Here is a 26,354-nt window from a genome sequence, read left to right as displayed (position 1 = left end):
TGATCAGCAGAATTAATTACCAAAAAAGGGAGGATAGTAAGCATTAATTTAAGTCACAATTAAAGCTAAAATAGGTTTATTCAAAAGAGAAAAATCAGGAAATTGTGCTATAGGTAAACTACATTGACCAATATTGTTTTAGATTGCTTAAAATAGCTTGATACTATAGGGCTAAGTTGTAGCAAAATGATATCTTGGTGAATTTAGAAAAATATTGAAAGTGTCAGATTTATAAAGGATGATGTTAATCATGTTCAGAGACACAGGACAAACAAGCTTAGAGTGGCATTACAGAAATGTCTACAAATGCATTTATGTCTATGAATATAAGGATCTATTTAAATGGATGTGTACCTATATATGTCTATATACATGCATATATATTTTATATACATATATGTATATATATATATATATCAATAAATGTTTGCTTAATTATAGATCGCTTGGGGGAAATGGAGGGGTAGAAAAGCTTGGAGAGAAGAAGAAAATAAAAAATGCACAAAAAGTACAAAAACCAAAAAAGTAAGCAAAGAAAAGATGATCCCCTCTGAATATAATACATAGTATTTATTCTATAAGATTTCTTCAAATTATATTATATCATATTTTGAATCTTCGTTGTTCTGCTGTGCATATGGCAAAGATTCTGTCCCTGAGACTCCTGAAAATCTAGAAATCTGTGAGAGACATCCCATTCTTTCTACTTGGGGAGGAGGGAAGGTCATCTCCTTAATATTCCCTGGCTACATATATATATTGATACCTATATATACACACATTCATACAGATAAACATACACATGTCTTCTTATAAAGGAGTGAAGCCAGAAGAGAGGTTTACATAAGATGTGTTTCTAAAAAGCAATTTAGGAAAAATGTTTTTTTCCTAAAATTACTTATGTTATATGAAGAAGGTACTAGAAAAAAAAAATGTTGCAGAATATTTAGATAAGGGAGGAAGGCTTCTATATTCCCAGTAAGAATAGGTAAAAGAAGGAGTAATACAGCATGTGTGTCTGTGTGTGTGTAGCTAAAAGTTACAATTTTTTAATTTATAAAGAAGGAGAGAGAATAAGAGAATATTCCACAGTGAATGGCATAGTATAGACAGGTGTGTATATTAACAGAAATTGGATAAAGAGCAAGAGAAAAGGTGAGTGGGAAAAGATAACATATAGTGAATCAAGACTGAAGGTAGAAGGAAAGGACAGGAATTGTGAGTGATAGGAAATAAGAGACACAAACAAAGAAAAAATAATGATTAAAAGTACAATTTATTAGGAAAAACGTAAGGGTAAATGATCATTGATCTCAGACAAAGTTAAAGCAAAAATAGATTTATGAAAAAAAATCAGAGAACTACTCTAAATGATTGTTCAATATTACTTGAGAGTATTTAAAAAACTATATTGAATAGTTTTGGAAGATTGCTGTCATAGCAAATGATGATGAGTTAGTGGATTTAAGAAAATAAAAAAGACTTGTATTTATGAAGGATGTTATGATGCAACTGCAAAAAAAAGAGTAGAAACAAGCATGGAACAGCCTCTCATAGATGAATATGAATGTATATATTATATGTGTGATGATTATTGATATCTGAATATATGTATATATATAGTATATGTATATATAAACATGGCTACATTAAATTGAATTCTTCTGAAAGTAGAGCAAAGAAGGAAGGGAAAATAGATGAATGCAAAAACTGTACAGGAACAAATAAAACTTACAAATAAGCAAAGGAAAATTGAATCAATCTGAACATAATATGAACTATTTGTTGCATATTTTCTTCAAAATTGTATTTATTGTTTCATATTTTGAATCGTGTCATGCTGTGCTATAAACATGAAAATATATTGTTTCTTTTCTGTATTTTTCTTTTTTATTTAGAAATTTACTTTCAAATAAACAAAATTTTAAAAGAAAACTGGAATGAAGAAAGAGAATGTGATGGACTAAATATGAATACAATCACATTAGAGGAGGTAGGGAAAAGAAACTCTCCACAACTGGCCTCCATTTTTAAATCACCAAAATGCTTGACTGGGAGGTAAGAGAATTTGATTCAGATATTTGAGAAAATTCTTAAAGATTCCTAAGAAGCACTGGTGAGAATGATAGAGGAAGTGGATTCAGAAAGCACAATATAGTTGCCATTTAATTTGAAGGCTACAGCTAAGATAACAGAAAAAATTGCATTAAACTCTGTCATCATATTATCTAAAATTTCACCCAGCTCTTTTAATGAGCACATGATAATACAGAAAGCAAACTTGGGGAAAAGGATGGATAAAGCAAGGGAGGAGGAGTAATGGAGGACAAATTCACAGTTCTAAAAACCAGAGAATAAGTTTATAATGCTGACATGATCAGAAATCACAAATGTCTCTTCCCTTTGAAAGCATAGTTCTTGATCAAAGTGATGTATTCCAAAAACCCAATGTTGCTAAGTCTTCAAAGGTTGGATGATATTTTCACAGGGGAAGAAAAGATGGCCATGCAATAGTGTATGAAGATTGTGAGAATTCTGAACATCTCAAAAAACAATGCTAGGAATGGCCAGCTCAGAGATGTTCACTTGTGTATAGAGAGACACAAAGCTAAATATTTACCATGTGCTCCAAATGGCAATTTGAAGTAATCATCATTTTTACAAAACTGAAGGAAGCCACCCTGTGTGGAGTTACTTTTTCAAGGATCTCTCCCTGGAAGTTGCAGAAAAGTGTTTTATTTCACATTAACTGAGTACCAGTGAAACCATCATTCTGCTTAAGGTTATTAAATAGCTGAAGATATTCAACCCCATTTAAGAAAATGAGTTAGCAATTTTTTCCTTTTGGATCTGATTTTTCTTGTGCAGCATCATATTTGTGGAAATATGTGTAGAAGAATAGCCCATATTTAACATATATTAGATCAATTGCGAACTCAGGGAGAGAGGGGAAGGAAAGTATTTGAACACAAGGTTTTGTAGTCCTGAATGTCAAAAATTATCCATGCATATATTTTGAAAATAAAATGCTAGAATAAAAAAGAAAAGAAATGTAAAAAGAGACAACACAAAAATACTGATTTTACATAAATATATATGTATATGTATATGTATATATATACATACATACATACATGTAATAGAGTGTTTGATCTCTTGAGGAGGGGGAAAAGAGAAAAAAATTGGAACTCAAAATTTCTAAAAATGAATGTTGAAAACATTTGAAAAATTGAAAATGGAAAAAAATTCATATTTGGTACATCTCTCCACATCTCCAATTCCAGAATGATATCTGAGCTTTAGGGGAAGAGTAAGCACTAACCACACATCCATATCCATACCTCCTCACACACACACATACAATTTATATATGCATATATGTTAGGATTCTTACAGGGTACTAAGAAAGTGGAATTGATAGAGACAATAATTGTCTAATTTAGCACGGTTCAGTATGATTGATCTGATCCTACAAAGAGATGTTATAGGCCAAAACTTTAAACAAGGCACTAAGTGAAATTGAGGAGACAATGTTTAAATCTAGTTTAGAATGGATTTAATTCTAAACAAATAATGATTTCCTTGTGATATAATGACTTGTGCATAATCAGTGCATAGCATATAAGCGAGAAGCTCTCAGGGCCAGACACAGAAGCCCACTCTCAGAGGCAGAGACAGAGTCATTCCATATTCGGCCTTTGTGCTGGCTGGAGACATTTGGAGGGAGCTAGAGGCAGAAGATGGCAGAGGCAAAGGACTAGAGGTAAGAACCAAGAAAAGAGATAGGCCCTTAAGAAAGCTAACTGGGCCGAAGGAAGGAGACAATACTTGGAAAGAGAAAATAAAGGATTTGGACTTTAACTACTGGCTGAATTTGAGGTGATTATTCCTCTGAACTGAAACTAAGGCTGCCTCCAGAAGCTCCCCAAGAAACCTGCTCCCAGAGACCATTACACTTTAGTTAAGAATATTACATACACATATATATGTATATGTATATACATATATATACATATATATACATAATTTATATATGCATACATACACACACACATATATATATATACATATATATATATATATATATATATATATATACAAATCAATAATTTAAAGGTTAAACTATTTACATCCCTAGGTAAGAAAATGATATCTGTAACTCTTGAGAACTATATCTATTCCTAGAGCAGACAGAGGGGGACCTCACATGGACAGAAGGTATACTTCTGAATGGACTCTGATGTGATATCAAAGAAAGATATTAATGGATGGAAAAGGTCTGTACTAAAAGAGGGCAGGGGAGGATTAATGGAACAAATTAGATCACATGAACAGGTACAAAAGACCTATTACAATCAATGGAAAAGAGGGAAGGGGATTAGCATTGTCTGTTTTATATATATATATATATATATATATATATATATATATATATATATATATATATATATATATATATATATATATGCATATATATATTTCATTATTTTTTTTATTTTTTACTTTTTATTACTATTATAGCTTTTTATTTACAAGATATATGCATGGGTAATTTTACAACACTGAAAATTGTCAAGCTTTTTGTTCCAATTTTTCCCCTCCTTCTACCCACCCCCTTCTCCTAAATGACAGGTTGACCAACACATGTTACATATGTTAAAGTATAAATTATATACAATATATGTATGCATGTCCAAACAGTTATTTTTATTGTACAAAAAAAATCAGACATTGAAATAGCGTACCATTAGCCTTTGAAGGAAATAAAAATGCTAGTGGACAAAAATAGGGGTATTGGGAATTCTTTGTAGTGGTTCATAGTCATTTCCCTGTTCCACTTTTGGTTTTAAGAGGGAATAACTTAATCATTCAGCTGGATAAAGAAATGTATCTAAACCTATAAATAAGGAAGAGAAAGAAAGAAGAAAAGGGAGGGGTTGCATAGAATAGAGGACAGAAACAAGAGGGAAGAAAGGGAAGAGAAGGGAAGAGAGTAATAGATAAAGTATTAGGCTGGGTTAGTAAAAAAAAAAAAAAAACTAAGAAAAGAGGGGGAGAGTGATAGGAGATAAGATAGGGATGTGATAGTTGCAAAAATGCTAAGAGAAAATAAAACTATAGAAAGTGTTGAAAATCAGATGAAGGGAAATACAGAGCTGGTAATCACAACTGTGAATGGGATGAACTTTCTCATGAAACTGAAGAAACACTAGAGTAGATTAAAAAAGGGAATGCTAGAACATGTTTACAAAAAACACATTTGACAGAGAGATACAGAGTAAAGTTTAAGGCTGAAATTAAATTTATTATTGTTCTTCAATGGAAATAAAAAAGTAGCATTAGGAACTATAATCTCAAATACAGTAAAAGTAAAAACAGATATAACTAAAAGATAAGAAAGCAAAGCACCTCTTGTTAAAGGGTTCATTAAACAATGAAGAATTAATTATATTAAATGTATATGCACCAAGTGGTAGAGCATTCAGATATCTAGAGAAGATATTAAGGCAGTTACAGGGAGAAATAGACAACAACTTCCCCTCTCAGAAGCATGCAAATCTAACCACAAAATAAACAATGAGAAAGAAACCAGGCACATTAATAGGGTGCTAGAAAACCTAGATATGATAGACCTATAGAGAAAATTGAATAGAGACATCAAAGGAATTCAAGTGTTTTCTTGGTACTACATGGTACCTACAAAAGATTGACCATGTATTAGGGCCATTATGCACCATGTATTAGGACATATAAATCTGAAAAGGAAGAAACAGAAAAGGTTTGCTTTACAAACACAATACAATAAAAATTATATTCTATAAAAGGGCAGAGAAAGATAGACTAAAAATGGATGAGAATTTACATAATCTAATTCAAAATAATGATGGGTCACACAACAAATCACAGAAACAATCCTCAATTTCATCTGAGACAATGACAATAATGAGGCAACACACCTGAAACTATGGGATGTAGCCCAAGAAGTGTTTAGAGGAAATTTTGTATTAATAATTAGTACCTGAATAAAACATAAAGAGAAGATCAAAGAATTGGATATGTACCTAAAACCTCTAGAAAAAGAACAAATTAAAAAACCCCAATTAAATACCAAATTAGAAATTCTGAAACTCCAAGGCTAAATTAATAAAACAGAAACTAAAAACCTAGAGAACTCATAAATGAAACTAAGAGTTGATTTTATTTTTAAAATTCATTAAAATAGGCAAACTTTTGTTTGGAATCCAATAACAGCATCCAAAAATCTAATAGAAACAATTCACAACTTTAGCAGAGTTATAGAATATAAAATAAACGAACAAATCATCAGCTTTTCTATATATTACTGACAAAGCCCACCAGATAGAGATACAAGAGAAATTCGATTTGGAATTACTATTGTCCAAATAAGATGTGGGTGTCTACCTGTCAAGACACATTTAAGAACTATATGAACATAATTAGAAAATTCTTTGCACACAGTTAAGTCAGAAGTACACAACTGGAAAAAATATATATTGCTCATTGGTATGCTGAGTTAATATGATACAAATGGCAAATCTACCAAAATCGATTTACTTGTTCACTGCAATATCCATCAAACTGCCAAAACATTATTTTCTAGATAGAAAAAATAATAACAAGATTCATCTGGAAGAGCAAAAATCAAGGATATTAAGGGAATTAATGGAAAAAAAAATGACGGATGGTAGCTTAGCAGAACCAAACCTAAAACCATATCATACAGCAACACCATCAAATCCTTTTGGTACTGGCTAAGAAATATAGTGCCAGATCAGTGAAATAGATTAGATGTACAGAACACATGAATAAAATTCCTACAGGAATCAAGTGTTTGATAAACGCTTAAACTCCATCTTCTTTTTTTTTGGGGGGGGGGAGTAAACAATCAGTAAGGGAGTAGAAATGCATCCACTGGGGAATGGCTGGACAACTTGTGATATATGTAAGTAATGGAATATTATTATTCTATACAAAGTGATGAACAAGCCAATGTTAGAAAGCCTAGAAGGACTGACACAAATTAATACTGAGTGAAACAAGCAGAACCAAGAATACATTATATACAATAACAGCAAAAATGTGCAAAGATCCACTATGAAAGACTTCAATCTTCTCAGTGGTTCAGTGCTTCAAAGCAATTCAGAAAATGCCATCTGAACCCAGAAAAAGAAATAAGGAACATTAATATTAAATCAACACATACTCTTTTCACTTCTTTTTTCTGTTTTTTTTAATCTCTTTCATGGTTTTCTTCCATATTGTTCTAATTTTTCTCTCCCAATATAATTCATAAAGCAAGGTGATAAAAATAAAAAAGAAAATAAAACAAAACAAAAAAGAAGTATTTTGTAATTGTGTTATATATACACATAGATACATATATATGTATATATACACACACACACACACACACACACAAACACACACACACACACACACATACATAAACTCTTACACTTTACCAAAAAAACCCAAAATATTTGAGAACAGAAATTTCATTTTCATTTTGGTCATCATCACCATATGTGAACCCAATGTCTGATACATAGTGGGAATTAATATATTTGATTGAGAAAGAATAAGAGGCAAGGATAAATAGAATATTAGAAACTTAGATCAGCAAGGAATATCACTGTTCCTGTACATGGAAGACAAGTAGTTATTTATCATCCAAAATGAAGGTTAGGCTCATTATGTGGTGAGGTGGGGAAGAAAAGTAGGTGCTGGTAATAAAGAAATTGTAGATGATTTAGACATAAAGAATGAGATCATAAATAGATTAGAAGAACATAGGATAGTTTACCTCTCAGACTTGTGGAGGACGAAGGAATTTGTGACCAAAGGAGAACTAGAGATCATTATTGATCACAAAATAGAAAATTTTGATTACATCAAATTAAAAAGCTATTGTACAAACAAAACTAATGCAAACAAGATTAGAAGGGAAGTAACAAATTGGGAAAATATTTTTACAGTTAAAGGTTCTTATAAAGGCTTCATTTCCAAAATATATAGAGAACTGATTCTAATTTTTAAGAAATCAAACCATTCTCCAATTGATAAATGGTCAAAGGATATGAACAGACAATTTTCAGATGATGAAATTGAAACTATTTCCATTCATATAAAAGAGTGTTCCAAATCACTATTAATCAGAGAAATGAAAATTAAGACAACTATGAAATAACAATACATACCTGTAAGATTGGGTAACATGATAGGAAAAAAATAATGATGACTGTTGGAGGGGCTGTGGGAAAACTGAGACACTGATGCATTGTTGGTAGAGTTGTGAAAGAATACAACCATTCTGGAGAGCAATTTAGAACTAGGCCCAAAAAGTTATCAAACTGTGCATACCCTTTGATCCAGCAGTGCTACTACTGGGCTTATATCACAAAGAAATACTAAAGAAGGGAAAGGGACCTGTATGTGCCAAAATGTTTGTGGCAGCTCTTTTTGCAGTGGCTAGAGACTGTAAAAAGAAAGGATGCCCATCAATTGGAGAATGGTTGGGTAAATTATAGTATCTGAAGGTTATGGAATATTATTGCTCTGTAAGAAATGACCAGTAGGATGAATACAGAGAGGTTTGGAGAGACTTTCATGAACTGATGCTGAGTAAAATGAGCAGAACTAGGAGATCATTATACATTTCAACAACAATACTGTATGAGGATGTATTCTGATTGAAGTGGATATCTTCAACATAGAGAAGGTCTAATTCAGTTCCAATTGATCAATGATGGACAAAATCAGCTATACCCAGAGAAGGAACACTGGGAATTAATTGTAAACTGTTGACACTATTGTCTTTCTACCCAGTTTACTTTTACCTTCTGAATCCCATTCTTAGCATGCAACAAGAAATTCAGTTTTGCACATATATATTATATCTAGGATATACTGTAACACATTTAACATTGCCGGTTATCTACAGGAGGGTGTAGAGGAAGAGAGGGGAAAATTCGGTTAAGAAGTGAGTACAAGGGATAATGTGAAAAAAGTACCCATGCATATGTACAGTCAAAAATTATAATTATAAAATTAATTGAAAAAAAGAAATTGTAGAATTAAAAGTTAGGTCTTCTATCCCCTACAGAAAAGGAAGACCAACACTTGGAACAAATGAATTACCCTGTGGAATGAGGAGGTGGGTCAGAACATCACACTTCTGTCCCAATAAGAGCAGACTAGAGGGGGGAAATATATAGAAGTTTAAGTCTGCTCACATAGGAAAAGAATTTGAGAAAAGAAGTGTGATGTTCTGACCTAAGCCCTCAAATCACAGGGTATTCATGAGTTTTGTTCCAAATATTGATCCTCCTTTTCTGTAAGAGATGGAAGTTGAGGTAATTTTGACCAGAGGTGATCATTAGTTCCTAATGTTGAATTAGCCCTCATTTTTTCTGGGGCTACACTAGACTTTTAATTTCTTTTCAATTAGACAGAATAGAAAATTGGGAGCTTATTGGGACAGTCCTAAAAGACAGACCCAATGGTATCAATTATAAAAGAGAGACGTATCTATAACCAGAGCTGTGCCAACCAGGGGCACAATGCTCTGGCTCACATGTTCTTATTGCATCTTCCTGTGAGTCACTTGACAGGCCTCCATTGCTTCCCTTCTCCCCACCTGCTCATTGATGCTACACTAGAGACTTTAAGCAATCAATAATCTAAATAATGTAAACACTTGGGATAAAAGTTCATTTTCTTTTAAATGGGTCCCAGTTAACCCAGGCAAACAGCACCATTTCTCTGCAGATGACATGATAATTGCAGCCCTGATGGAGAGATGAGCTCAGACACAGCCAGCATAATAACTGCATCCCTGACCATCCCCTATATGAGACCCACACAGTCAGACAGGCATGTTTTCCTGCTTCAACACGAATTGCTCCTGTTCTGCTTTCTGCTGTATTGACAAAGACCGACCAGGTAAGTGACTGTGCCTCAGGACCTGAGACAGAGATCTCTACAACAGAAGAGAATCAATGATTAGATGCTCAACAGCCTAGCTTAAAATCTTACTGAATGAGCTAAGTGAAAGTCAGCCACTCAAAAAGCAAAGTAGCAATGGTCCAGTCCCACTGGTGAGTGAGAGGAGGTAAAGAAAGGCAAAAGCACTGCCTGCTTCAAGAAGTTCAAAGATTACGGGATCCTGAACATGCAAAAACCTGCAAATGCAGGGAAGAGGCAGAAAGAGAAAGAGACAGAGACACTAGAGAGAAAGAAGGACAGAGGAGGAGGCACATTATATACATAAAAGAGATGTTTAGATAATGGCTAACTGGCATATGCTTCAGAAAATTATAAGACTTTGGGTAAGATCTGAAGGAAGCTGGGCAAGCCAGGGCATAGTTATAAGGAAAAGTGTAAGAGACTGAGTGATTCAAGGAAAATCAACCTAATATTCCTGTATCTTTATGCACTAATCCAAAAAAATAACACTTCCCATCACAAAAAAAAAAGGAATAAGGCATCCAATGCCATCTAGAACTGGCATTGAACCTGCTCCAGTGTTGGGTGAATATTTCTCAACCCTTCCTGCTCTGGGCTTCACTTAAGGCAGGGCTTCTTAAATGGTTCCCACTTTTAATCTTTCACCTGAGAAATTTCAATGCATATCCATATATGGAGGTATAAAAATTAAGTATAAAATCCAACATTCACTGATAACAATTCATAATTTCATGAACATTCAGCTACCAGGAACCAAATGGGGTTGTGACAATTGCTTAAGAAATTTCGACCTTAACTGAGTCAAAGGTCAGTATGAAATTAATGGACAAGAAATTCTGACGCTGAAATATTTTGTCCAAAAAGTATCCCTAGGTACATATAGGGCAGGCATTGGTTACATTGGAAGAAGATGGGAAGGAGATAGTGTTCCTTCTTCTGTCTCTGTCTTGAGCACGTTTGGCATATAAACCGAGATCTGTTAATGAGCACAGGAAATGCCTCCTCTCTAATGACTTAACCTGGCATGTTCAGAATCTGCTATTTCTCACTGGATTGGGAAAGCACTACCACAGTAAAGATCCTTGGCTCCTATTCTCACCTTTTCCCTGTTCTGATCCATTACCTTTTCTTAATGTGGCCCAACATGCTTCTCTCCTTTGAGATAATGGGACAAAATAAAATGATGCAAATAGCACTGATTGAGGATGCGGGCTCTCCTGTCCCTGTCCCCAAATGCAGAGTCTGCCATTTCAGAAATCAATACTGATGTGCAAACTGAGAGTTCTTTGAATCTTCATTTCTTCCTCCTAAATAAGATGGTCTTAAGGTATTTTCTCCTACCTCAGCATGTTCCCCAATCCTGGTGGAGTTTTATAATACATATGATTTAGTTTCTTCTTACATTAAAAATAATGCTTTGTATGGGGCTGAAGAAGTGCTCTGCCCTCCGGGAACAACAATATTATCCAAGCAGCACCAAACTGAACTGGAAAAAAGACTTCAGAGTTAGACAACAAGGGTTGAGATTCTTATTCTCCTTCTTGCTGTTCATGATTCTTTGGGTAAATTTATCACTCTGGAAATCATTTACACTGCATATTTATACTGGAAATCATGGAATTTCAGTGGGCAAATCACAGTATGTCATTAGCATATTTTCATGTTTTTACCCATAGGTCTCCTTGAGATTGGCAGCAAATCATCTTCATGAGGTAAAAAATGCTGACCTTGGATGAAATTCTGGGGATAGTATACCTGCAACTAACCGGAATTGGATTCCTGGGGAACTTAACTCTCCTCATCCTAAACAGCTTTACTTTCCTGACTGCTCATACAGTAAGACCCAAAAATATAATTATCATCCAGTTAGCCTTTTCCAATGCCATGGTACTTCTCTTTAGAGGAATACCTACCATAACAAGGCTTTGGAAGGTAAAATGTGTCCTGGACAGGACTGGGATTAAAATCATAACATATATGCAGATACTAACCCGGGGTCTCTCCTTAAACAGCACCTGCCTCTTGAGTGTCTTCCAGGCCATTACTATTAGTCCCAACAACTCCTTATGGGCACAAGTGAAAATTAAAGGACCAAAGAGCATCATTAGATGCACTGTTCTATGCTGGATCTTCCATCTAATATTCGATATGCTTATATTTCTACGCCATGATAGTCCAAAGAACAGCACAGTCAGTAAAGATGGATGCAGCACTGGGTATAGAGCTCTAGACGTGTATAATAATAATCATATAAAATTTGAAATTATAATATTTGTCCATGATGCTTTCTTTGCAGGTCTCATGACTGCTTCTAGTGTCCATATGGTCTTAATCCTATATAGACACAGGAGAAATGTTAATCACATACATAGTAAGAACAACTCCACAAAAATACCCCCTGAAACGAGGGCAACCCAAGCTATCCTGCTCCTAGTGGCCACCTTTGTTTTGTTTAATACATTCAGTCCCATTTGTATATTCTGTATGTTGTATTTTAAATCCATAAACATGTGGATGATACATACCTCAGCGCTTCTCTCTCTTTGTTATCCAACAGTCAGCCCATTTATTCTCGTCAGCATTAATAAGCAGGTCCCCAATTCTTGTGCTTGTTAAGCATTTGAAAAGTTACTGAATCTCCATTATCATGTAATGCCTATCCATACAGAATATATAAAGAGGATTCTGGGAAGGTGGCATAGTAATTCAAAAAGCTCCAAGTTCTCCTGATTTCTTGCACAAACTAGAGTAGCTCAGAGTGAATGTAGAGCATGAAAAAACATTCAAGACTGGGAGAAGAACTGTGGCACTCCTCACAACTAGAGCAGATTGAATATATATATATGTATTATATGTGAATATATATGTATATATATATATATGTATTATATATGTATATATGTATTATATATATGTCCATATGTATTTTATATATATATAATACATAATGTATATATAATACATGTATGTATCAGAGTGGATGTTTGGCCAGTATGAATTGTAAACTCCTCTGGCCTAGAGGAATTATGTGGGGAAGAGAGCTAGTAGTACTGGAATTCTATTCACAGGAAAAATTGGTTAGAGGGAACGAAATATATCCAGAAGAGTATAAAAAAGTATTTAAATTTATAAAGAAATAAGAGGAGCAAGGAATAGGATGGAGGGCATAGATGGGCATGATATAAGGTGTGTAGACTATGCAAATTGGATAAAGAATGAGGGACAGAGTAGGAGTAAGAGAAAAAGGGAGTGACACTTGGAGGGAAGATTGTTAAAGTAGTAACAAGGCAAAAAAGCTGGTAGAAATAAAGCAGAGGAGTCAGCAGTGAAAGAAAATAAGAGATGCAAACAAACATAATAATGATCAGCAGAATTTATTACCAAAAAGTGAGGATTAATTTCAGTCACAATTAAAGCTAAAATAGGTTTATTCAAAAGAGAAAAATCAGGAACTTGTGCTATAGGTCAACTATATTGACTGATATTGTTTTAGCTTGCTGAAAATAGCTAGAAAATATAAGGCTAAGTTGTAGCAAAATGATATCTTGGTGGATTTAGAAAAATATGAAAAGTGTCGGATTTATAAAGGATGATGTTAACCGTGTTCAGAGACACAGGACAAACAAGCTTAGAATGGCATTACAAAAATGTCTACGAATGCATTTATGTCTATGAAAATAAGGATCTATTTATATGGATGTGTACCTATATATGTTTATATATATATATATGCATGTATGTGTGTATATATATGAATATATCTTTGCTTAATTGTAGATCGCTTGGAGTACATGGAGGGGTAGGAAAGCTTGGAGAGAAGAAAATAAAAAATGCACAAAGAGCAGAAAAACCTACAATATAGCAAAGAAAAGATGATCCCCCCTGAATATAATACATAGAACTTATTCTATAAGCTTTTTAAAAAATTATATTGTTTCATATTTTGAATCTTCTTTGTTCTGCTGTGCATATGGCAAAGATTCTGTCCCTGAGAGTCCTGACAACCCAGGAATCTGTGATAGACACCCCATTCTTTCTACTTGGGGAGGAGAGAAGGGCCATTTCCTTAATATTCCCTGGCTAGAAAGGAGCCAAAAAATCAGGAGAGTGACTGGCTGAGAGGTTCAGTAGTAAATCTGCTGCCAATAAGAATTGTCCTTGTTATATTTTCATCCAATGAATTTAAAAATTACTTCCTGACAAAGTCTAAATTTTGGGGTCTCTAATCATAGGAAATAAGGATCTTAAATATTTTAGTAACAGTTCTTAGATGATCAAGCTAGATATTTTGCATTTAACAAAAAATCTCAGTGTTTAGGAACCAGAGCAAAAAAGTAAAAGCCAAACTTGCAATGGGAAATAATTGTACAGGGAAAGGCCCCCTCTCTCATGGAATAGTCATCATTCATCACCTAAAAATGATTACCACAGTTAAGCCTCTCCTGAGTATGGAGACACTGACAGGAGATAGGAGATTACAAAGTTAACCTAAGATTTTTCTCCTACTGTCTCAGAACCTGGTGAGAAGCAAATGACAGTAGAGAGCCCAATTATTGTGTGGTTTCCCAAAAATCTGATTATGCCCCAAAGAGGCAATCCAGGAACTAGATCAAACTCATGAAATGTAACTGTGGTGTATTCTTTATGTACCCCTTTTGAACTTAGAAAATATTTTCTCTGTTTAATTGGCCACAATTTAGGTTCCCATTCACCCATTTCAATCCATTCATACTTGAACTAGGAGCTAAGACAATTATAAAAAATAAATAGAAAATCAAAGCAGTTTCCCATATTCAGTACACACATACACATATGCATACAGGTCTATTCACATATACAAACAAATACACACATACACACACACACACACACACACACACACACACACACACACACACACACACATATATATATATACACAAATATTCATACAGGCAAACAAACACATGGCTTCTTAGAAAGGAGGAAAGCTTGAAGAGAGGTTTATATATGATGTGTTTCTAAAAAACCTTTTAGGAAAAAAAAAGGTTTTTTAAAAGTACTTATGTTATATGAAGGACGTGCTAGAAAAAATGTTACATAGTATATAGATAAGGGAGGCTTCTTTATTCCAGTAGGAATAGGTTAAAGAACGAAGAATATATCATTTGTGTGTGTGTGTGTATCTAAAAGATATATATATTTTTAATTTATAAAGAAGGAGAGAGAATAAGATAACATGGAGTGGAATAGTATAGACAAGTGTGTATATTAACAGAAATTGGATCAACAGCAAGGGAAAATGTGAGTGGGAGAAGGTAGAGTAAATCAAGATACAAGGTAGAAGGAAAGGAGAAGAATTCAGAGTGATAAAAAATAAGAGGCACAAACAAAGAAAAATAATGATTAAGAGTATAATTTATTAGGAGAAAAGCAAGGGTAAGTGATCATTGATCTCAAAGTTAAAGCATAAATAGATTTATGAAAAAGGAAAAATCAGAAAATTACTCTAAATGATTGATCAATATTGCTTTAGAGTATTTAAAAAACTATATTGCATAGTTTTGGAAGATTGCTATGTCGTAGCAAATGATGATGAATTGGTGGATTTAGGAAAATAAAAAACACTTGTATTTTTGAAGGATGTTATGATGCAATTACAAATAAAAGAGGAGAAACAATCATAGAACAGGAGTCTGATTGGTATAGCACTAAATAAATAGATTAGTTTGGGGAGTATTGTCATCTTAATTATATTCGCTCGGCCTATCCAAGAGCACTGAATGTCTTTCCAATTATTTAAATCTGACTTTATTTTTGTGGCAAGTGTTTTGTGATTTTGTTCATATAATTCCTGACTCTCCTTTGGTAGATATATTCCCAAATATTTTATACTATCAACCGTTATTTTGAATGGAATTTCTCTTTGTATCTCTTGCTGTTGGATTATGTTGGTGATATCTGTAACTCTTGAGAACTATATCTATTTCTAGAGCAGACAGTGTGGAAATTACATGGACAGAAGGTATACTTCTGAATGGACTCTGATGTGACATCAAAGAAAGATATTAATGGATGGAAAAGGTCTTTACTAAAAGAGGACAGGGAGATGTAATGGAACAAATTAGATGACATGAACAGGCACAAAAGAATTATTAAAACCAATGGAAAAGAGGGAAGGGGATTAGCATTGTCTGAAGCTTGATCTAATCACTTTTGTTTGTTGGTTGGTTGGTTTGTTTGTTTAATATATATTTTATTATTTTTATTACTATTATAGTTTTTTATTTGCAAGATATATGCATGGGTAATTTTACAACACTGATAATTTCCAAGCCTTTTGTTCCAATTTTTCCCCTCCTTCCCGCAACCCCCCTCTCCCAGATGGCAGGTTGACCAAAACATGTTACATATGTTAAAGTATAAATTATATACAACATATGTATACATGTCCAAACAGTTATTTTGCTGTACAAAAAGAATCGGACATTAAAATAGTGTACCATTAGCCTGTGAAGGAAATCAAAAATGCAAGTGGACAAAAATAGGGGTATTGGGAATACTATGTGGTGGTTCATAGTCATTTCCCTGTTCCACTTTTGGTTTTAAGAGGGAATAATTTAATCATTCAGCTGGATAAAGAAATGTATCTAAACCTATAAATAAGGAAGAGAAAGAAAGAAGAAAAGGGAGGGGTTGCATAGAATAGAGGACAGAAACAAGAGGGAAGAAAGGGAAGAGAAGGGAAGAGAGTAATAGATAAAGTATTAGGCAGGGTTAGTTGAAAAAAAACTAAGACAAGAGGGGAAGAGTGATAGGAGATAAGGCAGGGATGTAATAGTTGCAAAATATGATGCTAAGAACAGGGTCCAAAGAGAAAATAAAACTATAGAAAGAGGCAAAAATAGGATGAGGGGAAACACAGAGCTAGTAATCACAACTGTGAATGGCATGAACTTTCTCATGAAACTGAAGAAACACTAGAGTGGATTAAAAAAGAGAATGAGGGGGCAGCTAGGTGGCACAGTGGATAGAACACCAGCCTTGAATTCAGGAGTACCCAAGTTCAAATTTGATCTCAGACACTTAACACTTCCTTGCAGTATGACCCTGGGCAAGTCACTTAACTCCAGCCTCAAAAAGGAAAAAAGAGAGAGAGAGAGAGAGAGAGAGAGAGAGAGAGAGAGAGAGAGAGAGAGAGAGAGAGAGAATGCTAGATCATGTGTGCAAAAAACACATTTGACAGAGAGATACAGAGTAAAGTTTGAGGCTGAAATAGAATTTATTATAGTACTTCAACGGAAATAAAAAAAAAGTAGCACTAGGAACTCTGATCTCAAATAAAGGAAAAGTAAAAACAGATATAACTAAAAGATAAGAAAGGAAAGTACCTCTTGATAAAGGGTTCATTAACAATGAAGAATTAATGATACTAAATGTATATGCACCAAGTGGTAGAGCATTCAGATATCTAGAGAAGATATTAAGGCAGTTATACAAAGAAATAGACAACTTCCCCTCTCAGAATCATGCAAATCGAACCACAAAATAAACAATGAGAAAGAAACCAGGCACATTAATAGATATGATAGATCTACAGTCAAAATTGAATAGAGACATCAAAGGAATTCAAGTTTTTTCTTGGTACTATATGGTACCTACAAAAGATTGACTATGTATTAGGGCCATTATGCACCATGTATTAGGACATATAAATCTGAAAAGGAAGAAATAGAAAATGTTTGCTTTTCAGACCACAATGCAATAAAAATTATATTCTATAAAAAGGCAGAGAAAGATAGACTAAAAATGGATTAGAAATCAAATAATCAAATTCTACATAATGATGTGTCACACAACAAATCACAGAAACAATCCTCAATTTTATCTGAGACAATGACAATAATGAGACAACATACCTAAAACTATGGGATGTAGCCCAAGACGTTTTTAGTGGAAATTTTGTAATGATAATTAGTACCTGAATAAACATAAAGAGAAGATCAAAAATTGGATATGTACTTAAAACCTCTAGAAAAAGAACAAATTTAAAAACCCCAATTAAATACCAAATTAGAAATTCTGAAACTGCAAAGCTAAATTAATAAAACAGAAAGTAAAAAAACTAGAGAACTCATAAATGAAACTAAGAGTTGATTTTACTTTAAAAAATCAATAAAATAGGCAAACTTTTGGTTTGGAATCCAATAACAGCATCCAAAAACCTAATGGAAACAATTCACAACTTTAGCAGAGTTGCAGAATATAAAATAAACAAACAAATCATCAGATTTTCTATATATTACTGACAAGGCCCACCAGATAGAGATACAAGAGAAATTCGATTTGGAATTAATATTGTCCAAATAAGATAGATATGTGGGTGTCTAACCTGTCAAGACACACCTAAGAACTATATGAACATAATTAGAAAATTATTTTTATACAAATAAAGTCAGAAGTACACAACTGGAAAAATATAAATTGCTCATTGATAAACTGAGCTAATATGATACAAATGGCAAATCTACCAAAATCAATTTACTTGTTCACTGCAATATCCATCAAGCTGCCAAAACATGATTTTCTAGATAGAAAAAGTAATAACAACATTCATCTGGAAGAGCAAAAGTCAAGCATATTATGGGAATTAATGAAAAAAAAAAAATGACGGATGGTAACTTAGCAGAACCAAACCTAAAACCATATCATACAGCAACACCATCAAATCCTTTTGGTACTGGCTAAGAAATATAGTGCCAGATCAGTGAAATAGATTAGATATACAGAACATGAATAAAATTCCTATAGGAATCAAGTGTTTGATAAACCCTGAAACTCCAGCTTCTATAATGAGAACTCTCTATTTGACAAAAATTGCTGGGAAAACTAGAAAATAGTATGTCAGGAACTCAGCATAGACCTACACTGCACATCCTACACCAAAATAAGGTCAAAATGGGTACATGATTTGGGTATAAAGAAGGAAACCTTAAACAATTAGGAGAACAAGAGATAATGTACCTATCGGATCGTTAAAGAAGGGAGAAGTTATGAACAAATAAGAAATAGAGAACATTGTACAAGACAAAATGGACAACTTTACATTAAATTAAAAATGCACAAACAAAAAGAAACAGAAAAAAATTAAAAGGTAACTAAAGAGCTGGGGAAAATACTTAACTAGTGTTTCTGAAAAGAACTCATTTCTAAAATGTAAAAAGAATTGTGTCAAATTTATCAGAATAAATGTCATTCCTAAATTGATAGAGGATATGAACAATATTCAAAGGACAAATTTAAAGCACTCTATACTTATATGAAAAAAATGCTCTAAACCAATAATAATTAATTGCATTTCTCTAAAAAGCAAAGGAAAACAACTCAAAAGTACCTCTCAGTACCTCTCAGTTTAACTAATATAACTATCCCCTACAGAAAAGGAAGACCAACACTTGGAACAAATGAATTACCCTGTGGAATGAGGAGGTGGGTCAGAACATCAAACTTCTTTTCCAAACTTCTTTCCAAATAATAGCAGACTAGAGGGGGAAAATATATAGAAGTTTAAGTCTGCTCACACAGGGAAAAAATTGAGAAAAGAAGTGTGATGTTCTGGCCCAACCACTGAAACTACAGGGTATTCCATGAGTTTTGTTCCAAGTGTTGATCCTCCTTTTCTGTAGGAGATAGAATTTGAGGTAGTCTTGACCAGAGATAATTATTAGTGCCTAATGTGTAATTAGCCCTCATTTTTTCTAGGGATACAGTTGACTTTTAATTTATTTTCAATTAGACAGAATACAAAATTGGGAGCTTATTGGGACAGTCCTAAAAGACAGACCCAATTGTATCAATTATACAAGAGATTCATCAATAACCAGAACTGAACATCAACTAGGTACATAATGCTCTGGCTCACATGTTCTTATTGCATCTTCCTGCAAGCCACTTAACAGGCCTTCATTGCTTCCCTTCTCCCCACCTGCTCATTGATGCTACACTAGAGACTTTAACAATCCATATCTAGATAATGTAAACACTTGGGATAAAAGTTCATTTTCTTTTAAAAGGGTCCCAGTTAACCCAGGCAAACAGGACCATTTCTCTGCAGATGACATGATAATTGCAGCCCTAATGGGGAGATGAGCTCAGACACAGCCAGCATAATAAGTGCATCCCTGACCATCCCCTATATGAGACCCACACAGTCAGACAGACATGTTTTCCTGCTTCAACACAGATTGCTGCTGTTCCACTTTCTGCTGTATTGACAGAGACTGACCTGGTAAGTGACTGTGCCTTAGTACCTGAGATAGAGATCTCTACAACAGGAGAGAATAATTGATTGCATGCTTACAGCCTAGCGTAAGATCTTACTGAATGAGCTAAATGAATGTGTCAGCTACTCAAAAAGCAAAGTAGACACATAGCAATGGTCCAGTCCCTGTGCTGAGTGAGAGAAGATAAAAAAGGCAAAATCACTGCCTGCTTCAAGAAGTTCAAAGTCTATGGAATGAAAAAAAACTGCAAAAGCAGGCAAGAGACAGAAAGAGAGAAAGAGACAGAGACACAGAGAGAGCAATAAGGACAGAGAAGGAGGCATAATATATTCATAAAAGAGTTGTTTAGATAATGGCTAACTGGCAGAAGCTTCTTCAAAAACATAAGACTTTGGCTAAGATCTGAAGGAATCTGGGCAAGCCAGGACACAGTTTATAAGGAAAAGTGTAAGAGACTGAGTGATTTAAGAAAAATAAACCTAATGTTCCTATATCTCTATGCAATGGTCCAAGAAATAGCACTCCCAATCACAATAAAAAGGAATAAGGCATCTAGAACTGGCATTGAACCTGCTCCAGTGCTGGCTGAATATTTCTCAACCCTTTCTGCTCTGGGCTTCACTATATGCCAGGTATTGGTTACATTGGAAGAAAATGGGAAGGAGATAGTTTTATTTAGTCTGTTTCTGTCTTGAGGAATAGCATGTTTGGCATATAGGCCTAGATCTGTTAATGAGCACAGGAATTGCCTTCTGTCTCATGACTAAACATGGCATGTTCAGGGTCTGCAATTTCTTACTGGATTTGGAAAGGACTACGATAATAAAGACCCTTGGCTTCTGTTCTCACCTTTTCCCTGTCCTGATCCATTACCTTTCCTTAATGTGGCCCAATATGCTTCTCTATATTGAGAGAATGAGAGGAAAATAAAATGGTGCAAATAGCACTGATTGAGAATGCGTGCTATCCTGTCCCTGTCCCAAAATGCAGTCTACCATTTCAGAAATCAATATTGATGTGCAAACTAAGACTTCTTTGCATTTTCATTTCTGCCTCCTAAATAAGATGATCCCAAAGTATTTTTCCCTTCCGTCAGCAAGAATCCTGATCCTGGTTGAGTTTTATAATACAAGTGATTTAGTTTCTTCTTACACTGAAAATAATATTCTCTATATGGGAAGGAAGCAATGATCTACCCTCAAGTAACAACAATTTTGTCCAAACACCATAATATTAAGCTGAAATAAAAGACTTTAGGGTTAGATGAAAAGTGTTCAAATTCTGTTCTCCTTTCTGCTACCCATGTTTTTTTTTTTTTTTGTTTTGTTTTGTTTTGTTTTGTTTTGTTTTGTTTTGTTTTGGCAATTCGCATCAGTTTTTTAAACTCTGCTTTCATTATTAAAAAAAAATTAAATAGTAATGATTTGTACCAATTAAGCTCGAAGGATTATTCCAAGCCTAGATGCCTAGATGTAAAATTTTGGTAACTCCAATGAGTTAGGAAAGAATCGATATTCTGTCTCTGACTAACAAATACAAGGATTCTCAGCAAAGCAAATTACCTTCCCAGTTCATTCAGGAATAAGAGGCTACAGAGTTTGAAGTTTTCTTTAGATCTGCTCCTTTTGTCCCAAGAAAGAAAAAGAACAGCTCAGGTAGAACAGATTGGCTGGCAGACGTGATAGCTGAGATAATGCTTAGGAAATCCCTGTAAGTAAAAATTTTTGAAGAATTATTATATTGTGATTAAATGGGGCTTAAAATTAATTTCTAACAAAATCTTGCCTTTTTATAACTGTCTCTGCAGTTAGAAACAGAGATTTTAATTATATGTTAGATTATGGCCTTAAAAGATCAAGGTGGATAATTTGCATTCTCTTAAAACCCATGCTTTAAAAATAGGAGGAAAGCATAAGAACAACAATCAGACAGTAGAAAAACTGTCCTGGGATAGGCCCACATTCTAAATTGAAATTTCCATTCCAAAAGTATTTCTTTAAAGTACACTATGTTTCAAGCAATATGCTTTTTAAAAAAAAGTGATCAAACAAAAGACAAAAGATATCATTTACTCTCTCAGAAGCTCACAGTACAATAGAAGAGAATACATACAAACTGATATCAACAAATTATTTATTTATAAGATTAATGAGTGAAATCAACAGAAGGAAAATAACACTATTTTAGAGTAGAGAGAAAGAATTCTTGAAATAAAATGGAATTTTATTTGAGGTTTTCAATAAGCCAGAGGCAGAGATGAGGTAGAGAAAGAGATTGCAATCATCTCAGGCATGTGAATGTCCAGCAAAAATCTATGGATTCCAGAGATTCAACTTCTTGTTCAAGAACATCAAAAAAGCCAGTTTCCCTGCATTGCAGGCTGTATGGTGAGAGATATGGTCTAAGAAAGCTGGAAGTATTGGGAGGGGCCAGAGCATGAAAGGATTTGAATTTTTTTAAAAAGTGAATTTTACATTTTAGTCTGAATGTAATAAAATGTAATTGTAGTTTACTGAAAAGGTGAGTTGATAAAATTAGACCAACACTGTAGGAAGATCAGTTTGACAGGTGCGTGGAAGATGAACTAAAGTAGAGAGAGATTTAATTCAGAGACACTATCTAGCAGTCTATGACATTTATTTGGGCATGAGATAATGAAAACATGCAACAGGATGATTATAATGTCAGAGAGAAAATTGCCAATGTAAGACATGATACAAATATAAAATTAACAGGATGTGGCAAAAAAAATGATCATGGGTGTAAGAGTAGGAAGAGAACTCATGAATAAATGACATGTTTCAAGCCAAAGTGACAAATAAAGATATTGGCAGTAATAATGGGAATAAGAAAATATGAAAGAGGAAAGTTTTGGAGAGAAAGATAATAAATTAAGCCTTTTAAATATTAATTTTAAGACAGCTATGGAACATTCATTATGAGATGTAGGAAATTCATTTATGGATGTAAGAATGGCAGTCAGGAAACAGCATAAGTCCAGGTAAATAGATTTTATAATCAATATAGATATAATTCTTCTATTCTTGGAATAATAATGATTTCAATACTATATGAAGTATAGTATATACAATAGTATATATGAAATACTATAGAGAAAAAGAAAAGACCTAACACAGGAATAGGGAAGCATATATCAACCACCCAAGGTAGATTATGAGGTAAATTAAGATACAGCAAAGGAGATTAGGAAGTAGCAGTCAAATTAGCAGGAAGTGAATCAAGAATATAGCCATGAAAATCTAGAAAGTAAAGACAATTAACTAAATGTTAATCAACAGGTGCAAAAGCAGCAGGTAAATATCAATGAATAAGCTGAAAAGAGGCCAAAAGGGTGACCATTTAAGAGACCATTAGGAAATTTGTAAAGAAAAGTTCTGGTTGAATACAAACACAGAAATCAGATTTTTCAGGATTAAGAAAATAAGAAAGGGCAGCTAGGTGGTGCAGTGGATAGACCATCAGCCTTGAATTTAGGAGGACTCGAGTTCAAATCTGGTCTCAGACACTTAACACTTCCTAGCTGTATGACCCTGGGTAATTCACTTAACACCAGCCTCAGGGAAAAAATAAATAAATAAGAAGAAATAAAGAGAAGGCACCTGTTGTATAAGATATTCTCAAGGAATTTAGCCACAAAAAGAAGAGATAAAAGACCAGGAAAAAGGAATGGTTGAAAATAATTTAAAATGAGTACTTTAGAGGGAATAATTTTTTTTGAAAGATGGCACATAATGCCATCAAAATTGCATATAGAGGAACTGGCAAAGAAATATGCTACATCATTATAGGAGAAAAGAATGAAAGGAATGATAGGTGGAAATGGCATTTTACGGACATGAGATGTAAAAAACCGGGGAAACAAAGAGCACTAATCAAGTTTTTAGTGTCATACTGCAACAAAGTTTGTACTTGAAATAGTGTCATTGGAAAGTCTTGGGACTTATTAGATGAGTGAATGGTGGGTCGATTTTGGATATTGGATAGTTTTATGGACCAACTATATACTATGGAACTTAATTTTCAGGAAATTCAGTCAATATTTTTTTCCAAAAATTCATTTAGAAACTTGAGTAGGCTCAAATGAAGAAGATGAATGGGAATAATTTATGAATGAGTTTTCTAGGACAAGACCCGTGAAAAAATAATAGATTAAGGCATTATGGGGAAGAGAACGGTGAAGTTGAATAGCTTCATCAAAGAGGAGAAGATGGACAAATGAAATGAATAAATAAACAAGAAGAGTTACAATAGAAGGTCTTCAACTAAAAAGATCAAAGGATTTTGTGTTATGAGTCACAAAAAGAGATGTGAAGATTACTTAAAGTAGGTTGATTGTGAGCCACTTGTTAAAGTAGGATAAAATAGAAAACTAACCTTGAGCAAAGTGGATTCTGAGTAAGATTAAATGTTAGAATTTAGTATTGGATCTATGCAGGAATTATTCTAGATTTCCTATATAGTTCTTCAGAGACATATGAAGAAGACATATAAAAGAAGATAATACAAGTCACAGGAAGAAATGAACGAGGGACACAAAAGTAATTGACAAAATATAATTTAGTGTCCTGAATATGGACATTTACATGTAACGTGAGGGAAAGAAGAGAGTTTAGCTGTCATAAGATCAAATAAATAAATAAATAAATAGATAGATAGATAGATAGATAGATAAATAAATAAATAAATAAATAAATGAATGAATGAAAAGGATAGGAATGAAGGTCATTGAAAACAAAAAAAAATAAATAAATAAGTTCATTGATCATATTTTATGTTGTTTTTATCATTTAATTTTATCCACATCTTTGTGGCTTTGTGGGGTTTTCTTGGAGAAACTACTGGACTGGTTTGTTATTTACTTCTCCTGAAGCAAACAAGACTAACCAAGGATCACAAAACTAGTAAGTGTGAGAGACTGCATTTGAATCCAGGTCTTCTTGACACTATAGTCAACACTGTATTGGAGAGATCTTCAGGTATATGTAAAGATGGAATAATAGAATATTTTCAACAAAGAATGAAATTTTGAATTTAAATAATAAATCATAGAAACTTTGTTGTTCCTCATGATACTGGAAAGCATGGACTTTCAGTGGGAAAATATAGTATGTAAAAGCATATTTTCATGTTCTTAACCATAGGTCTCCTTGAGTTTGGCAGCAAATAATCTTCGTGAAGTAAAGAATGCTGGCCTTGGATGAAATTCTGGGAATAGTATACTTACATCCAACTGGAATTGGATTCCTGGGGAACTTAACTCTCCTCATCCTAAACAGCTTTAATTTCCTGACTACTCATACAGTAAGACCTAAAAATATAATTATCATCCATTTAGCCTTTTCCAATGCCATGGTACTTCTCTTTAGGGGAATTCCTACCATAACAAGGCTTTGGAAGGTAAGATGTGTCCTGGACAGGACTGGGATTAAAATCATAACATATATGCAGATACTAACCCGGGGTCTCTCCTTAAACAGCACCTGCCTCTTGAGTGTCTTCCAGGCCATTACTATTAGTCCTAACACCTCCACATGGGTACAGCTGAAAATAAAAGCAAAAAAGTACATTATTCCATACATTGTTCTATTCTGGATCTTTAATCTACTATTAGATATGCTTGTATTTCTACAGCAGGATGGCCCAAAGAATAGCACGGTGAATAAATATGGATGCAACACTGGGTATCGAGATCTAGACATGTACAATAATAATCGTATAAAATTTCAAATCATAACATGTGTCCACGATACTTTCTTTGCATGCCTCATGACATCTTCTAGCATCCATATGGTCTTAATGCTATACAGACACAAGAGGAGTGTCAATCATATACATAGTAAGAGCACCTCCACAAAAGTATCCCCTGAAACTAGGGCAACCCAAGCTATCCTGCTTCTGGTGGCCACCTTTGTTTTGTTTAATATATTCAGTCCCATTTTTATTCTGTTTATGTCCTATTTTAAATTCAGAAACACTTGGATGATACATACATCAGCCCTTCTCTCTCTTTGTTATCCAACGGTCAGCCCTTTTATTCTGATCAGCATTAATAACCAGATCCCCAGTTTCTGTGCTCAAGGATAA

At 33.8% G+C, this 26,354-nt stretch overlaps 2 protein-coding genes across 2 annotated transcripts; both read left to right on the top strand.

The window, feature by feature from the left end:
* Positions 1–11,706: 11,706 nt before the first annotated feature.
* LOC141547371 (vomeronasal type-1 receptor 1-like) lies at positions 11,707–12,603 on the top strand. The gene has a single exon (XM_074275815.1). It carries the CDS (start codon positions 11,707–11,709, stop codon positions 12,601–12,603), a length of 897 nt encoding a protein of 298 aa, XP_074131916.1.
* A 12,851-nt stretch (positions 12,604–25,454) lies between these two features.
* On the top strand, positions 25,455–26,354 carry LOC141547370 (vomeronasal type-1 receptor 3-like). The gene has a single exon (XM_074275814.1). It carries the CDS (start codon positions 25,455–25,457, stop codon positions 26,352–26,354), a length of 900 nt encoding a protein of 299 aa, XP_074131915.1.

Source organism: Sminthopsis crassicaudata, chromosome 6 (assembly GCF_048593235.1).
Source record: "Sminthopsis crassicaudata isolate SCR6 chromosome 6, ASM4859323v1, whole genome shotgun sequence".
Lineage (NCBI taxonomy): Eukaryota > Metazoa > Chordata > Mammalia > Dasyuromorphia > Dasyuridae > Sminthopsis > Sminthopsis crassicaudata.
Note: the sequence above shows the minus strand (reverse complement) of the source record. Positions and strands in the feature narration are given on the sequence as shown.

Coding starts and splice junctions, on each gene's coding strand:
- LOC141547371 (XM_074275815.1), top strand. CDS start 11,707: ATGCTGACCTTGGATGAAATTCTGGGGATAGTATACCTGCAACTAACC.
- LOC141547370 (XM_074275814.1), top strand. CDS start 25,455: ATGCTGGCCTTGGATGAAATTCTGGGAATAGTATACTTACATCCAACT.